The 19005-nt window shown below is 43.9% G+C and overlaps 1 protein-coding gene across 3 annotated transcripts in view; it reads right to left on the bottom strand.

The window, feature by feature from the left end:
• LOC138282926 (microtubule-actin cross-linking factor 1, isoforms 6/7-like) overlaps positions 1 to 19005 on the bottom strand; it is a 533430-nt gene that overhangs the window by 233060 nt on the left and 281365 nt on the right. For all 3 annotated transcript variants that reach the window (XM_069220983.1, XM_069220984.1, XM_069220985.1), the window contains exon 26: positions 17833 to 18002. In XM_069220983.1, coding sequence (XP_069077084.1) covers positions 17833 to 18002 — 170 coding nt within the window. The remainder of the gene's footprint in view (positions 1 to 17832; positions 18003 to 19005) is intronic.

Genomic DNA, 19005 nt, shown 5'->3' on the forward strand with positions numbered 1-19005 from the left:
TATACGAAGGGCTCTTTCTACAACTGCATTAGGTTGCGGAAAGAAAAAACGTAATTCAACTGACTGGTTTAGGTGGAAAGAAGAGACTACCTTTGGTAGGAATTTTGGTTCAGTTCGAAAGACTACTTTGCCCCTGTGTAGTTGGAAGAAAGGTTCTTCCAAGGTTAATGCCTGGAGGTCACTGACATGTCTAAGTGAAGTGATGGCTACTAAAAAAGCAACCTCTCAAGATAGAAATTGGATTGGGCATTTATGCAATGGTTAGAATGGTGGACCCATAAGTTTGGTAAGTACAATTTTAAGATTCCATGTAGGTGCGGGGGTAACCCTAGATGGAATTACTCTTAAGTCCTTCCATGAATGCTTTAATGAATGGTACTTTGAACAGTGATGAATTCTGTCTGTGTTGTAAGTAGGTGGCAACTGTAGCCAGAGGTAATTGTGTTGAAGTGTACGCTAGACCGGAGGTCTGCAAATAAAGTAGATAACAGACAATAACGGATCAATGTGTTTACTGTGACAGTAGAAAGCAAATCTTTTACACTTAGCAGCGTAACATGCTCTTGTTGTGGGTTTACGGGGTTCTTTGAGAATGGTCATTCTTGTAGGAAATTGAGGTAACCAAACTCTATGACCTCCGGAGCCAAATCGCAAGTTTGAGTTCCTTTGGATTTGGGTGTCTGAATTTCCCCGTGGTTGTGACACAGAAGATCTGGGTTGAGGAGAACCTTCTCTTGAGGCACCACGAAAAGTCTGAGTAGTGTGGTGAACCATGGTCGACAAACCCAAGTGGGAGCTATTAGAATGAGAAGATGAAAAATTCATTTCTGCCATTGTCTAGAATTCTCATAAGGGAAAACGCATCAGCAGAGACAGTTTTACCTGGTCATGCATTGCCGAGCAAGGTTTCACCCTGCCCACCGGCACACTTGCTGGATTATGACAAGTGAGAGGATAATGGCCTCTTTGGAGTAGCTTATAGCCCATCTGAGTTTCAAGTCAAATGCCAGAAGGATGGCGAGATAAGGAGTATTATGGAGATCAATTTTATGCATCAGACAAACAGACTGAGCAATATCAGGAGAAATATATTGGTTATGGCCTCCTGGAACAGGAACAATACGTTGAAATGCCATGGTCTCTAGTTAGTAATCTACAAAATATGCTCCAGGATTACTATAAAAGATTCTGGAGAATTCTACTTAATTTAGAATTTCATGACTTTCTGAGGCACTGTCATGATTACTACTAGCACAATACCAAGGCAAATAACAGATTCCTCTTAAGTGCAGAGCGTAAATCCACACAAGAAAATAAGTTACTTACTTGTAACTTTAATTCTCCAGTATTGGAATCTTTCATAGATTCACATGATTGAGTCATTCCCCGTCGTCGAGACGGGAGTCCCCGGTACCTTTAATTAAATAGTCCTAACATAGGTTTAAACCTGAAGGCCCTTAGGCCTCTTAGTTTAGCAATCTATCAGAGTCATTTTAATAAAAAAGGATCAAACTTAAGGGCCCACCAATCAGACGACACCACCCTCTAGAACCTTCCTGAGAGAAGCTCCAGTTCCTCAGATTTTCTAATCACAAGTGCATAGAGGATATAATAGAGATCAAGGTGAGCTTGTCCGGGGAGGCGGGCGGGTCGCATGTGAATCTATGAAAGATTCCAATACTGGAGAAGTAAAGTTACAGGTAAGTAACTCATTTTCTTACTCCAGTATTGGAACTTTCATAGATTCCCATGCTTTAATCAGAGTAGTAAGCAGTGTTGATGCACACTGTATAACACGTATCTTTATTCCATACATATATTCATTGCATGTCTAAATAAATAAACATATACATAACTTAAAGTTCTAAACATTAGATATTAGACTTTTATGAGAATTTTACCCTGCATTTCAAACTCCTTTTTTTTGTAATTCTTTTTTATATATGCAATGTGCATATCCGAATTTAGGATGATGGGAGGAGAGATATAGTTCACCTGAGGACTGCCTGGCCCACCGCTACTTCTCCTTGAGACAATGCATCCAAATGCAAATAGTGCTGCTGATGAGGATATTGCACGCGTTGAATGAGCACGAACAGAGGTTTGCAGTGGCTTGTACGCTGCTTGATGACAAAACCGGATTGCTGAAGAAATCCATCTTGCGATGCTCTGTTTGCAGACCGGTTGACCCAGTCTGGGTGCGATAAAAGCCACAATAAGTTGGCTGGTTTTGCAAAATGCTTTTGTCCTGTCCAGATAGAATTTAATGCATCTTTTAATGTCTAAAGAGTGTAGAGCCTTCTCGGCTGGAGTTGTAGGATTTGGAAAGAATGTCTTCAAAATTAAGGGTTTATTTAAAAGGAAGTCCGAGGGAACTTTTGGTATGAAACGTGGGTTTGTGCGTAAGATTATTCTATCTTGTTTAATCTGTAGAAAGGGATCTTGTGTAGATAGTTCTTGTTTCTCACCGACTCTCCTGGCTGATGTCAGAGCAATAAGGAGAGCTACTTTTCAGGAAAGGAATCTCGTAGAAGCTCTATGGATTGGTTCAAATGGTTGCTTCATGAGTTGCGCATGAACAATGTTTGGATTCCAGGAGGGAGGAAAGGTGGAAAAATTCTGAAAAGCCCTTTTAGAAATCGTTAAATCAATCTGGAAGACCATAATGAAGGTGAAGTATCTGACCGTCTATAAGACGCAACTGCCGCCAGGTGAACCTTTATGGAGGAATGGGCAAGACCCGAGTGCGCCAATAAGACAATATTTGTTTCGGTGATAAGGAAATAGGATCAATCTGTTGTCGTTAGCACCACAAACAAAATCTCTTCCATTTATATGAATATGCTTTGTGGTGCTATTTACCCTGGCTTTTGACAGTATATCTCTGCACCCTGCGGAATGTGAGGTGTGCGAACTCAAGGTGCTCAGACAGCTGCATTGATTGAGGATTCAGATGAAAGACTTGTCTGTTGTTCATTGTTAGCAGGTGCAGAGATATTTTCAGTGGGATGCGAGGCTTCACTGACAGGAGAAGAAGCTCCGTGAACAAATGCTGGCGAGGCCAGTATGGGGCTATCAGTATCAGCATGCATGGTTCCCTCTTCATTTTGGTTAGGACTCTCGGAATCAAAGGAATGGGCGGAAGAGCGTAGGCAAAGATTCCTGACCATGCAATGGAAAACGCATTCCCCCATGATCCCCGTTGGTGATGCCAGCTTGCGTAGTATTGGCATTTAGTGTTTGATCGGCTGGCGAAGAGGTCAAGGTTCGGTGATCCCCACTGGGAGAATTGGTGATTGGCCGTGGACTGGTCCAGTTCCCATTCGTGACAGACTGATTTTAGTCTGCTATCTTGTTCTGAATGCCTGGAAGGTGAGATGCTGTTAGGAGTAGTCCATGCTTTATCGCCACCTTCCATATCACCTGAGCTTCCTTGGAGAGAGGAAGGGATCTTGTGCCTCCCTGTTTGTTGAAGTAATGCATCGTACTGGTACTCTGTCCTTATTAACACCTCTGAATTGGCTATCTTTGGGAGGAACGCCTGCAAGGCTAGGCGGACTGCTTTTAGCTCTAGCAGATTGATGTGCATTGTTCGAATTGATGGTGGCCATTTGCCACTTATCTGCAGGTCCTGCAAAACTGCTCTCCAACCCACTAGTGAGGCATCCGTGGTGATTATCCACCGGGCTGGGCGACGAAGAAAAGACAGGCCGATGGAAAGATGATGTTTCTGAGACCACCATACCAGAACCTTTGTGATGGCCAGAGTGATCTTGATGTGATCTTCAAAGCTTCCTGAGACCTGGACCCATTGCAGACTGAGCTGTTCTTGGAGGGGGCGCATTTTGAGTCGGCAGAAAGGAACTAGAGGTATGCATGAAGACATCATCCCCAATAACGATTTGTAAAGGCGTAATGAAATTGATTCTTTTCTTTGTACTGACTTCTCCAGAGATAGCAGTTTTTGTTGTCTTTCTACAGTGGGGCAGGCAATGCTGGGTTGTGGCTTGGATTTCTCCCAGTTTATAGTTACACCTAAGCTGTTGAGTAAGGCAATTCACTTTCTTGTTGACCTGCGTGCTGCTGAGAAGGTGTCTGCTTCTATCAGCCAGTCGTCTAAGTATGGGAATACTTGATGTTTTCTTCTCCTGAGAAAGGCGGAAACAGGAGCTAGGCACTTTGTGAATATCCTGGGAGCTGATTTTAGACCGAATGGAAGAACTCAAAATTGAAAGTGGCTTCCGGCTACCATGAATCTTAGGTACTGTCTGTGGGCTGGATGAATTGGGATGTGGAAATATGCATCCTTCAGGTCTAGGGTAGACAAAGTCTCCCTAGTTCAACTGAACAAGGACGTCCTTTTCTATTGCGCCCATGAGGAGCTTTTTGTTGATCTCTCTCTTGAGTTGTTGCAGATACTTTGGGGATGTCTTGCAAGGAGAATTGGGGGGAGGTATTTGGACAAACTCCAGCGTGTGTCCACACTTTACCAGTTGTAAGACCCACTGGTCGGATGTTATGATTTGCGATTTCTGGAGAAATAGTGAGATTTTTTCACATAGATTTGGGGGTAGGTGTTTTGGGGGTAGCCGGAGCCCTGGATACATCATGCTCTGCGAGCAGTGTCTTCAGTTAGACGAGCTAAACGTCCCCTGGAGGTAGACCCACTGTAAGCTGCTTGCGGAGGTTGTCTTTGGGAGTATTGCTGTCGAAATTGTTGAGAGGTGGATGCGAACGACGGATATCTGAAGTGCTGGTAACCTCCCCTATATGAAGGCATTCTACGTCCTCTCGTGGCTCGAAAGGAAGACTTTCGAAACTGCAGTGTTCCCAAAGATTTTGCAGTCTCCGTGTCGGATTTTATCGACTGTAATGCCTCGTCAATATGTTTGCCCAAAAACACTTGGCCATCAAATGGAAGGTCTAGTATTTTATTCTGTACTTCAGGGCAGAATGAAGTGGCCTACAGCCAACCTTGCCTTCTGAGGACGGCAGCCCCTGCAAGCTGACCAAACGCAGTAGTGGCTATGTCCATCGCACAATCTATTATCTCTGATGGTGTGCGTTCTCCCTCATGTAATTTCTTTTTAGCTTCTGCCTTAGTGTCCTCCGTCAGTTGATCAAGAAATGGGGCGATGTCAGCCCATAATTGTCTGTCATATCTGGCTAACACCGCCAGGGAGTCAGCCGCTCTTATAGTTAGACTACACACTGAGGAAAATCTTTTCCCAATATTGTCCAATCGTCTACCTTCCTTTTCCGGAGGTGCGGAAATTGGCGTAGAAGGATTTTTTGATCTTTTTTGGGCTGCTTGTGTTACCACCGAATCTGGGTGAGGGTGACCAGTCAAGCATGCTGGGGCATCTTCAGGTGCTTTATACTTTTTATCCAGGCGTGGAAGCACTGCTGTGACTGTCGCTGGGTTTTGCATGACTTTCAAACCTTCCTCCCATATGTAACTGACTAGTGGCAGTGAGCGTACTGATTTTTGGAATGACTCCTTAAAGTCATATAGAAAGCAATCAGTTTGCTTGGATGGCATTGGAAGTGCAAAACGCTTAGCAGCCCTTTCCATAAAATTGTGGAATCCTCCGATGCCCTCCGGAGGTGAATCTACCTCTGAAGGTGAAGGAGAAGGTGGAGCTGGAATAATATACTCATAAGGCATTCTCATGTGGGAGGGTCATATCCGGTGTGACCACATTCGTCAGTGGTAGAGTAGTCGGCCTCTGACATGGGGTGGCTACCTGAGAAACTGGAGATGATGGTGGCTGAGGTTGCACCTCTTCTGTAGCAGGAAAGTGCCTACTATGGTTGTCTAACATCACTCGCAAGTCAGATATTAAAGTGTTCGGCATATAAAAACCCTCTTGATATGCTTGATCACCTGAGTAGTATTGTGGGTCATAAGTTTTGCCATACTCATCATTGTCGTCCTGGTACTTTACATTCAACTGGGAGGGACTGTGCGCTGTCCCAAATGGACCCTCATCATCTGATTTGTCATCACCCTCCAAGAGATGGACTGGCAATAGAGGGGTTATCTTACTAGGAGAAGTATGCTCCAGTGTAATTGCTGTTGTTTCTTGTGTTTTGTGTACTTTTTCCCTCGTCGACGAGCTTGTCAACAGCGTCGTAGACACCTTCGTCGGCGGCGTGACAGGAGCGCTCGTCAATGCTTCAATCGTTGCTGCAGATTTTGAGGATATCTTAACTGTTGATGGTTTCGTGGTGGAAGCTACCGTTGATGGGGTCGATGAAGACGGTAATAAAGAAGCCATGGTTACCGTCGTAAACGATGATGACGTATAGGTCTTTGTCGACGATGATGTCGTCGACGTTGTCCTCATCGACGGTGGGTGACTCATCGACGTTATCATCGGAGGGGCCGTTGACGGTATTAATACAGAAACCATCGTCAACTGTGGAACGGATCGCTTCGTTGCCGTCCTCGTAGATGGTTGGGTTTTGACAAGTGGTCTGTGGAAGTCTTTTAAACAGTTCAGCTGACTCAGAAGGAGGCACAGAAGATGATTTTTTATCCCTTTCTGACCTGCCGAAATGTCCTCTTTCCCCTTTTGCGGAGAATTTGTGAGGTGATGAAGCAGGGCTGCGACCTTTGTAATACCTTGAGGCATGCTTTTCATAGGCCTTTCTTGGCTGTTCTGAGGAAGACCTTGAGTGAGGAGATCTTGCTCTTTCATGGGATCTCCTGGAAGATGTGGAGGAATCATTGCTCTCAGAATTATCTCTAGATTTAAGTTTTTGCAGCCATTTCAATAATCTGCCCTCTCTATCCTTCAGGGTTTTAGAGGAGAAGGAGCGACATACCTTGCAGTCTTTGGCAGAGTGGTCTGGGTAAAGGCAATATATGCAGTTCAGGTGAGGGTCTTCAGAGTGTAACCTCTTTTTTCCACAGGTCTTGCAGGATCTGAATAGGCCCTTCATCTCCTTGTCAGACATGGCGGAGGGCTTACCAGCTACCAGTCAGAATTAGCTGTGAAGAGTATAACTTTCTGGGTATTCCAAAATTTGAGAAGAGCAGAGCTCTGAGGGGACTCCCCAGCACATGTTATACAATGTGCATTAATACTGCTTACTACTCTGAATCAAGCACGTGACTCTATGAAAGTTCCAATACTGGAGTAAGAAAATGAGTTACTTACCCGTAACTTTAGTTCTCCAGTATTGGATTCGCATGCGACCCACCCGCCTCCCCGGAGAAGCTCACCTTCACCTCTCTTATCTCTATTATATCCGCTATGCACCTGTGCTTAGAAAGTCTGAGGACCTGGAGCTTCTCTCAGGAAGGTTCTAGAGGGTGGTGTCGTCTGATTGGTGGGCCCTAACGTTTGGTCCCTTTTCTTAAAATGACTCTGATATAATGCTAAACCAGGAGGCCTAAGGGCCTTTAGGTTTAAACCTATGTTGGTACTACTTAATTAAAGGTACCGGGGACTCCCGTCTCGACGACGGGGAATGATTCAAGCATGTGAATCTATGAAAGTTCCAATACTGGAGAAATAATTCTTTTGTCCTAATGAGTGCGACCCCTTATGAGCAACAATGGCCTTCTGAGGGCCTATTATAGCATTCAAATTCTACATACATTACTATCCAGCATAGGCTTCAGTGCATGGGCACCAATGTCTACCATTGTCCTATGTATGTACGCATGCGTTAAACACCACAAAGGCAACCAAACTCTGTACGGGGTCAAAGGCAAAAACAGAGTCAATGTATGATTTGAAGGGTAGTGGATTCTAGTACAAAACCACAGAAATTCAGCAGTTATAGAGTTCTTTCAACTAACTATATCTCGCGCCCATAGGTAACTATAACTCACGCCTTGCCATGCAGTAACCTGATCAATAGTTTTACTGCAGATGTTACAGAGTCATTATCAATGATGTTATCAAAGATGTCATGAGCTCTGAAATTTGTGGGGTAATTAGCAGTGCATGGTGAGGGCGCGAGTTATAGTTATCTTAAGCCGTGTGTTATAGTTACTTGAAAGAACTGTAATTTAAACTGCTGAATTTCTATGGTTTTGTACAAGTAAATTCACAACCTAACTATAACGTCTCTGTAACCTTTGGTTCTTAAGTGAATTTATAAGGTTTTTTAAATTCTATTTCCTAACTATAACATCCCTGTAACCTTTGTTGTTTTCAGTGATTTTCCACATTTTTAAAAAAACGTAAAGTAATTTTCATTACTATACGTTAATCCAACCACTGCCACACGCACTGCTGCGGTTGCAAGGGTTAGGCCAAGGGCCTGGGCAGTGGCCAGGCCCGAGCAGGCCAAACCCTATAACCACCCAATCCTGGGCTGCACAGGGCCGAGTAGTCTGTCTCTCTTTGTGTGAGAATATGTGTTACAGGGTTTCTCTGGGTGTGAAGGTGTCTGTCTGGGTTTGAAAGTGGGTGCGTGAGGGTCTGAGAGTGGGTGCATTAGTGTCTGAGTGGGTCTGTGAGTGGGTGTGTCAGTGTCTCAGTGGGTCTGTGAGTGGGAGCATGAGGGTCTGAGTGGATTTCTGAGTGGATGTGTGAGGGTCTGAATGAGTGTATGAGGGTCTGAGTGGGTCTGTGAGTGGATTCGTTTTGTCTTTGCAGGACTGACTGAGTGCATGAGAGTGAGTGGATTTGTGATTGGGTGCGTGAGGGTCTCAGTGGGTCTGTGAGTGGGTGCATGAGGGTCTGAGTGGGTCAGTGGGTGGGTTCTTCAGTGTCTGAGTGGGTCTGTAAGTGGGAGCATGACAGTCTAAGTGGGTCTGTGACTGGGTATCTGAGTAGGTCTGTGAGTGGGTGTGTGAGGGTCTGAGAGGGTCAGTGAGTGGGTGCGTCAGTGGCCAAATGGGTCTGTGAGTGGGTGCATGAGGCTCCGAGTGGTCTGTCAGTGGGTGCATGAGTGTCTCAGTTGGTCTGTGTATGGGTGCATCAGTGTCTCACTGGGTCTGTGAGTGGGTGCATCAGTGTCTGAATGGGTCTGTGAGTGGGTGCATCAGTGTCTGAATGGGTCTGTGAGTGGGTGCATGAGGGTCTCAATGGTCTGTGAGTGGGTGAGTCAGTGAGTCAGTTTCTGAGTAGATCTGTGAGTGGATGGGTGAAGCCTTCAGTGGGTCTGTGAGTGGGTGCATCAGTGTCTGAATGGGTCTGTAAGTTGGTGCATGAGGGTCTGAATGGTCTGTGAGTGGGTGAGTCAGTGTCTGAGTGGGTCTGTAAAAGGATGTGTGAGGGTTTCACTGGGTCTGTGAGTGGGTGTATGAGTGTCTCAGTGGGTGCATTAGTGTCTCACTGGGGCTGTGAGTGGGTGCATCAGTGCCTGAGTGGGTGCATGAGGGTCTGAGTGGGTGCATAAATGTCTGAGTGGGTAGGCGAGTGGACATAAGTAACTGAGTGCATGTACAAGTGAATGAATTAATGTATGAATGAGTCTGTGGTTTCTCTCCCATATTTTTTCATATTCACAAATATTGTGCAAATAATTCGCGAATTACGCACATGGTGGCGCAAAATTATTTAAAACCCATAATTTTCCCCTAAAACACACCTATATCACACTCCTGGGGTCAAGGTACCTCCACCCTGACCTCTTATGCCACTTTCAATTATGATTTTCACCCCTGGGACTGTGTCAGGTGAAAGAAAATGGCGTCCGCAACTTTCTCGTCAGGTTGCAATCAACCAATTACAGCGCTTCTTTTCGTGAGCGCATTTGCGAACATTTGCCAATTATTCGCAAGCCCAGATATACAAATTTGGATTTCCTTTAATATCTAAAAAATTACTGAACAGATTAACACCAAATAAACCAAAGTGTAATCTGCGAACTGAAAGCTTTTTGCCAAATTTGGTGTAATTCCGTCCAGTGGTTTGGGTTGTAGTTGTGCCTAAAGGTCCTAAGGGAATTAACATGGGAAACACAACTTCCCCTCCCCCCACTTTTTTTCTCGGCCGCCCCACTTGAAGGATCACCTCCAAACTTTCCATGCGCAACGAGAATCACCAGGGTACTTTTTGGGAAAATTTTGTGAAGAACCGTCAAACGGTGCCAAAGATATAGGCAAGTCAAAAAAAAAGAATCCTTCGGAAACTAGGTCCTAACTATAACTACCTACTGTGCATGTATATATATATATATATATATATATATATATATATATATATATATACACACACACACTTATATACACACACATATACACACACACAACTTGCAGCCTATAGAAAAGGGCTAAAAAAGATCAGATTACATTTACTTTTTCTTTTCAAATAATGATCTTCAATACATTTGATGTAAAGAAAAGGTCTGACTATAGGCAGCCTTCCACAAACCTTTATTCAAAAGGAAAGGGAATATGAAGCATTGTTAGCCAATAGGCTGCATTCAAAGTAATCACATAAAAAGTGGCACTGTGCCTTTTAGAACCTCACAGCACCCCTGTATCCCATCATACAACACAGGTGACAGGTCAGGTCATGTTTATGGAAAAGCATAGGATTCTGTATAAAGAAAATTGTTGAGAACTGTAATGGCTTTAGTCCGGGGAGGTGGGTGGGTTGGTTATGGCTTTGATGAGGATTCCCCTGGAAGAGAACTAAGATTGCAGGTAAGCAATTTAGTCTTCTCTTACAGGGAATCTTCATCCCAACAGGCAGATGGAAATGCAGAAAACAGCTCCAACATTTAATAAAAAAGATTCCTACTTGAGTATCTGCATTAGCATCTAAAATCAGGCAGTAATGCCTAGTAAAGATGTGGGCAGATTTCCAAGTAGTGGCTTTACAGATCTCAGAAATTGGTAACTTTCTCAACAGAGCTGAGGTCGCAGTTTTTCCTCTAGTAGAGGACACTCTAGGTCTAGCTTGTAATGATCTCTTTGCCAACTGATAAGACAGTAGCATGGATGACACGATCCATCTGAAAATTGACTGTTTAGATTAGGCTAAATCTGTCTGCACTGGACCATAGTTTACCAACAGGTGGTCCATTTTCCTGATAGTCTTGTCTAAGGTGAATTTCAACACTCTCTTAACATCCAGTGAATGTAGAGACCTTTCAGCTGGATTTGAAGGGTTTGGAAAGAATGTAGGTAGTGAGACAGCCTGATTATTATGGAACTCCGAAATAACCTTTGATAAAAAAAGAAACTGGGATGAGTCCTCATGACCGCTCTGTTGGAAAGGAAGACAGTGTGTGGAATTTTTTAACACAGAGCTTGAATTTCACTTACTCTACGGGCAGAAATGATAGCCACCAAAAAAGCTGCTTTCCATGTGAGATTTTGTAAAGAGTCTTTATGGATTGGCTCAAATGGAGGGCCCATCAATTTGAAAAAGACAATGTTGTTCCCATGGAGGAGAAGGATTCCTGACTGGAGGAAAAACTTTTTTGAGCCCTTCAAGAAAATATTTTACCACTGTGATTCTGAAAAAAGGATATTCGAGAGTGAGATGTCCTGCACGCTGTAAATGCTGATAAGTGTACTCTAAAGGAAGAGAACTGTAGCCCTAATTTAGCCGAATGAAGGAGATATAGGATGAGTGCACCTTCTTTACATTACAGGGAGTGCAGAATTATTAGGCAAATGAGTATTTTGACCACATCATCCTCTTTATGCATGTTGTCTTACTCCAAGCTGTATAGGCTTGAAAGCCTACTACCAATTAAGCATATTAGGTGATGTGCATCTCTGTAATGAGAAGGGGTGTGGTCTAATGACATCAACACCCTATATCAGGTGTGCATAATTATTAGGCAACTTCCTTTCCTTTGGCAAAATGGGTCAAAAGAAGGACTTGACAGGCTCAGAAAAGTCAAAAATAGTGAGATATCTTGCAGAGGGATGCAGCACTCTTAAAATTGCAAAGCTTCTGAAGCGTGATCATCGAACAATGAAGCGTTTCATTCAAAATAGTCAACAGGGTCGCAAGAAGCGTGTGGAAAAACCAAGGCGCAAAATAACTGCCCATGAACTGAGAAAAGTCAAGCGTGCAGCTGCCACAATGCCACTTGCCACCAGTTTGGCCATATTTCAGAGCTGCAACATCACTGGAGTGCCCAAAAGCACAAGGTGTGCAATACTCAGAGACATGGCCAAGGTAAGAAAGGCTGAAAGACGACCACCACTGAACAAGACACACAAGCTGAAACGTCAAGACTGGGCCAAGAAATATCTCAAGACTGATTTTTCTAAGGTTTTATGGACTGAGGAAATGAGAGTGAGTCTTGATGGGCCAGATGGATGGGCCCGTGGCTGGATTGGTAAAGGGCAGAGAGCTCCAGTCCGACTCAGACGCCAGCAAGGTGGAGGTGGAGTACTGGTTTGGGCTGGTATCATCAAAGATGAGCTTGTGGGGCCTTTTCGGGTTGAGGATGGAGTCAAGCTCAACTCCCAGTCCTACTGCCAGTTCCTGGAAGACACCTTCTTCAAGCAGTGGTACAGGAAGAAGTCTGCATCCTTCAAGAAAAACATGATTTTCATGCAGGACAATGCTCCATCACACGCGTCCAAGTACTCCACAGCGTGGCTGGCAAGAAAGGGTATAAAAGAAGGAAATCTAATGACATGGCCTCCTTGTTCACCTGATCTGAACCCCATTGAGAACCTGTGGTCCATCATCAAATGTGAGATTTACAAGGAGGGAAAACAGTACACCTCTCTGAACAGTGTCTGGGAGGCTGTGGTTGCTGCTGCACGCAATGTTGATGGTGAACAGATCAAAACACTGACAGAATCCATGGATGGCAGGCTTTTGAGTGTCCTTGCAAAGAAAGGTGGCTATATTGGTCACTGATTTGTTTTTGTTTTGTTTTTGAATGTCAGAAATGTATATTTGTGAATGTTGAGATGTTATATTGGTTTCACAGGTAATAATAAATAATTGAAATGGGTATATATTTGTTTTTTGTTAAGTTGCCTAATAATTATGCACAGTAATAGTCACCTGCACACACAGATATCCCCCTAACATAGCTAAAACTAAAAACAAACTAAAAACTACTTCCAAAAATATTCAGCTTTGATATTAATGAGTTTTTTGGGTTCATTGAGAACATGGTTGTTGTTCAATAATAAAATTAATCCTCAAAAATACAACTTGCCTAATAATTCTGCACTCCCTGTAAAATGGGTTGGGACCATTTTGTGTACAACACAAATAGAACCTCTTCCATTTGAAAGCATATGAACGTCTGGTGGAGGGCCTCCTTAAGAATATCCATACACTCCTTAGGAAGTCCTAAATGCCCATATTAAAGGAATTCAGGAGCCATGCTGTCAAGTTCAGGGACGAGAGGTTGGGATCTGCCCCCCCCAACCTGGACAGGAGATCCTGTCAGCAAGGAGATCTCTTGTGAGGCCCCTCCGAGAGATGTAGGAGATCTGTGAACCACCACTGGCGAGGCCACTCTGTGGCTACGAGAATATTTCTCTGACCAATTTATCAAAAGGGCATTCCCCTGCAACCCTGGTTGGGGGAACCTGGACGCGTAGGTGTGTCATTTTCTGTAGTTGGCGTCTGCAAAGAAGTCTATGTGGGGATATCCCCACTCCTGAAAAATGGCTTCCAAGACGTTGTCGTTGAGAACCTAGTCGTGATTGTCTTGGAAACTGCGGCTGAGATCCTCTTCCTGTACGTTTTGATTTCCTGGCAGATGGATTGTCATGATTGTGAGATTCCTGGCTGGCAGCCATTTCCAGATGGTCTGGGCTTCTTGAGATAGAGGGCAAGAGTGAGTTCCTTCCTGCTTATTCAAGGAATGCAAGGTTGTCGAGTTGTCAGTTTGAACAAAAATGCAGTTTGTCTTGAGAACTGGACGGAAAGATTTCAAAGCCAGGTGGGCTGCTCTGAGTTCCAGCATGTTTATGTGGTATGTTTGTTCCCTGTCCGACCAAAAACCAAAGTCTGAATGTTGGAAGCCATGTGAGCTCCCCATCCCTTAAGGAAGGCATCAGTAACCAGTGTCTGAGAGGGTGGTTCTTGGTCAAACAGTAACCTCACTATGAGACTGTTCCTCTGAGACCGCGATGGGAAGAGACTGGCATGCATCTTGAGATATTCTGAGTGTGTCCACCCAACGGTTAGAAAGCTGACTCCACTGGTCCTCCAAACACTGTTGAAGGAGTCTCATGTGGAGTCTCCTATTTGGCACTATGAAGATGCATGAAGCCATGGAGCCTAGCAGGGACGATATCTGCCTTGCAGAAGGTTGATTAGAACTCAGAAAAGTGTGACATTTCTAAGGCAATGATGACAGTCTCTCCTCCAAAGGATACACTTTTGCGGATTGTGTATCAAGTATAGCTCCTCAGTATTGTAGATTTTGAACTGGAATGCCTGTTGATCTTTGAAAGTTGATGCGAAGGCCCAGGTCTGAGAAAGTCTTGACACAAAAGTGAAAATGATTCTTTGTTTGGGATGGGGAGGAGCTTTTTATCAGCCAGTTGTCGAGATACAGATACTCAAAGTTCTTCTGTCTCCTTAAGAACACTACAACCACGGCCATGCACTTGAGAATGTTCGCTGAGCTGATTTGAGGCTGAATGGTAGCACTTTGTACTGGTAGTGATGAGATCCCCACTTGAAACACAAAAATTAGCGCTGCTTTGAGGAGATTGGAATATGGAAGTATGCATCCTGAAGGTCAATCCCACATATCTAATCCCCTTGCTCAAACTGTGGATAGATTTTGTGCAGAGCTAGCATCCTGAATTTGTCTCAGCAGAAATAATTGTTGAGTACTCTAAGGTCTTTGATGGGCCTGAATACTTGCTTTGGTCCTTTGTTTTTTATTAGAAAGTAACTGGAATAGATTCCAGAATCCCTTCAATGAAACTGGACCTCCTCTATGGCCTCTTTTTGCAGTACGGTAGAGACTTCTGACTGCAAGAGGGCCAACTAGTACTGGGAAGTGTTTGACGGAGGGACTTGAAGCATAGAGAATAGCCATTCTGTACAATATTCAAGACCTTTCTGTCACTCTTTCCAGTGATGGACAATACTTTTCCCCACTGGAGTGGGAAACAGTGAAGGGGGATGTAACATCTCATTGTTTTAAAACAGATTTTCCCGGGGCTGCAAGCTGCTGCTGCTGCTGTGCGCCCCTTCCTCTGGATCGACTACGAGGATCGCAGTGAGAGCGTGCCTCCTGTTCATGCTGCTTCCAGAGAGGAGTTTGAACATTCTGCTGGTAAAGACTCCAATTGAAGGGCCTGTGACACCTACAGAACTCTTTATTTTCAAGGCCTACTGCCTAAAGTGTGTTCAGTTCAGTCTTCACCCTGGACATCTCCTCATCCACATGAGAACCAAAGAGGGTATTGCCCGAAAATGGAAGGGTTATTATGCAGCATTGAGCCTCAGGATTTAGTCCTGCAAGTCGCAGCCAGGAAGATCTCTGTGCACATATGCAAGTGCATATCTATGTGTAGCCAGATCTGATGCATCCGCAGCGGCACTTATGATTTGGTTTGAGACCAAACCACCTTCATTCAGGATCTCTAAGAAATTATGTTTGTCTTCTTTGGGCAGATTTTCCGTGAATCTCAATAAGGAATCTCAGAGGGATCTATCATAACATCTGAGTAAAGCAGATGCACTAGCCACCTTCATGAATGATACCGATGTTCTGCACATCATCTTACTTAGTGAATCCATCTGCTTACTTTGTCCGGTTGTACTAAGGATGAGGTAGATGCTGCTGAATGGGATTTAGTGCAGCTGCCACAATAACTAAATTTGGAGGAGGGTCAGCTCTAAGGAATAATAGTCCTGATCAGGAGTTTCATATTTCTTTAGGATTCAAGATGTTGTGGATCTTAATGCTGCTGGTGTTAGAAACATCTGCATTGCCGGTTCAAATAGACCTGGTACCAGACGTAAGAGTGGTCTTGAAGCTGGTATGTGATGCAAAGTCTCAAAGATCACAGAAGACAATGTTGATTGAGTTGGAATATCCATGTTCAACTTTGTTGCACCACAGATTAAGACATGATTAAAAGTTACAAAGTCATGCACAAGTGATACCCTTGTTCGTGGAGTATCGGACAGTGAAGGTGAATAGTCTTTAATTGAGGATCTGGAAGATGTGGACCACAAAGTTGTTCTACTTCTGTGCGTGGAGTAATCCGTGCGAGTCTCTGATCTTGCGGGCCTAGATCTGGTCCTGGATCTTGTGGGAGAGTTAGATCGGTGTCGTCGAGGGCTTCTTGATCTCTGATGTCACGGAGGCATATTCCTACATGGAGTTGTAGGAGGAACTGATAACGTACTTGGAGGGAACTGTGGTGGAGGTATTCTCTCCTGGATGGAAAATATACCTGTGAATATTCAGATTCAGGTGTTGCAGGTAACGTTGTTTTCTTCAAGCTTTCTAGCCAAAGTGGTGAAATGCTGGCTGGTGACTGTGATATAGATCTAGAAGGTGTTCAGGGTACTGTTATGGTCACCCCAACAATTTGTGTCGCCATTATCTGAGATTCTGGCACATTTTGATGTGTTGATGTTGAATGTTTCTCCTTCTACGTCATGTCAGTAGGTCTTAATGCCGTTGTCGGCTGCTGTTTCGACATGGATGACTTGTGTCTCAATGGCATGGCATGTCTTGACGTCAAATGAGCCTTCGACGTCAATGGTTGTAGTAATGCTAATGTTGACTTCAAAGGCAAGTGGTATTCAATGTCATCTCGGTGTTGAGGAATATCTTGACATCGATGTGTGATGTCTTCTTGATGGCGATGTGGCTTTCGGCGTTGGGTGCTCCGACGTCGAGCGGTGCACCGACTTTGCTTTCAAGGGCGTTCTCGACGGCGAGCAGGTAGGTATTTTCTTCGAAATGCTACCTCTTGATGTCGATCTGGACCTTGTTTTTCGCCGTTTTTATCTGGATCTGCCTTGCTGATGGTCTTTTGGATGCGAGGAGGGCTCTTTGGAGAAAGGTAGATGTTCTCCAAAGCCTCCTATGGATTATCTTCTCTCTTGGAGTCCATGAAGTCTCATATTTTCTCTGTCCTTCAGGTTGCCTCTTGACAGTTTCTCACAGTGAGGCTAGGAATGAAGCTGGTGGGACTCTGAGAGGCAGACAATGCAGACTGATTGAGGGTCAGTCTGGGTCTTTTTCTTCCCACAGGAAAGACACGTCACAAAGAGTGAAGGCATTTTTGGCAGAATACAAAATATCTTCTGACAGAAAATGTTCTGTCAGTGCAACCTTTTTTCTTGAAAATATTAATTGTATTGACTACCATGATTTTAAAAGAAAAAGTAAATGTAATCTGACCATTTTTACCCTTTTCTACGGGCTTCAATTGTGTGTGTGTATGTGTGTTTCTCTCTCTCTCTCTCTCTCTCTCTATATATATATATATATATATATATATATATATATATATATATATATATATATATATATGGTAAGTACTACTTACAAAATGCTTTCTGTACACATATATATATATATATATATATATATATATTATTTTTTTAAATATAAAGTGCTCTGGGGTCCCCGTGCATGGACAGGAACATTCAGTGCTTATTACTATTGAAGAGGATCCCCGGGAAGAGAAATACCAGGTTCCTTAACAACTTCCCTAGGTTAAACTATAGCTACAAAGACAATACAAGGCAACATGTCATTGGCAACAGATTTAGATATCATGGACTCCATATCATAAAAAATATCACAAGAACCAGATTCTACAAGATGACAAACAGGAATTTCAATCCATCACCAAGACACCACATAACATAAGTGCTTTTGAGACTTATCATTATGTACGTAGAATGACATGACAAGATGTATTAAACAGTGGGATCGAGTCACCTTTCCACAGATCTCCCACTGATTGAATCCCACTTCTCCTTCAATGCTCCCAGAAGCTCCTCCAATCTTGGTCCATCCTCAGTCAGCAGAGCCTTCTCCCGGAGCGACCTCCCATTCCGCAGTGTTGCTTCATACACAGGACGCTTGGACCTCAGGACTTTCTGAAAAGACTAAGGGCACAGATGAGGTTGAAGAATTAGAATGTGGAGAAAACTGCCATGGTTGGAATTAAGACAAAATTCTGATACACGTTGTTTGTTGTTACATGCACAGTAAAGAATGACATTCATAGAACACATTACAGTTCAGATTAAAAACCCATTCCGCTTACCACTATTCTCCTACTGTAAGTCTTTTCACCTTATGGAGGGACCCATAAAGGGAATGATGGACCACCCTCAGCTCCAGCATGTTGATGTGATACTTCTGTTTCTTGTCAGACCACAGTCCTTGAGTTTGTCGGAGAGCCATGTGGGCACCTCAACTTTAGAGAGAGGCATCAATGATGAGAGTCTGTGTAGGAGGGTCCTGGTGGAACAGGACTCCTACCAGTACATTCTGATGGTGCAACCACCTTAGTAACGATTCCAGCGCATCTTGTGAGAGGGTCAGCTTGTTGTCTCAGCCGATTGAGAACAGAGTCTACTGGTCCTCTAGATTTTGGTGCAGAGGTCTCACATGTAACCTGGCATGTGGGACGATGAAGATGCAAAAGGCCGTCAATCCTAGAAGAGACCTGTCTGGCCAATGTTTGATGAGTGTTCAGGAGGTTGTGACACTTCAAAATGATTGAGGATAATCTCTCCTGTGAAGGACACACTCTTGCACCTGTTGTGTTGAGAGTTGCTCCCAGGGAGTGTACCTGTTGGGATGGTGTTTGCATCGATCTCCTGAAGATTATTTGGAGACCTAGATTCAGCAGGGTCTCAACGCAGATCCAACAATGTCTTTCCATTTGTGATGAGTAAGAGCTTTTTATGAGCCAGTTATCTAAGTAGGGGTAGATTAATATTATTTTCCTTCTCAGGTATGCTGCCACGATGGCTATGCACTTCGAGAAAGTGCGGGTGTGCTGATTTCAGGCCGAATGGTAGAACTTTATATTGGTAGTGTTTGGATGACACTTTGAATCGTAGAAACTTCCAGTGTGCTGTGACGAGCGGAATGTGTAAG

This window comes from Pleurodeles waltl, chromosome 2_2 (assembly GCF_031143425.1).
Source record: "Pleurodeles waltl isolate 20211129_DDA chromosome 2_2, aPleWal1.hap1.20221129, whole genome shotgun sequence".
NCBI classification, from domain to species: domain Eukaryota; kingdom Metazoa; phylum Chordata; class Amphibia; order Caudata; family Salamandridae; genus Pleurodeles; species Pleurodeles waltl.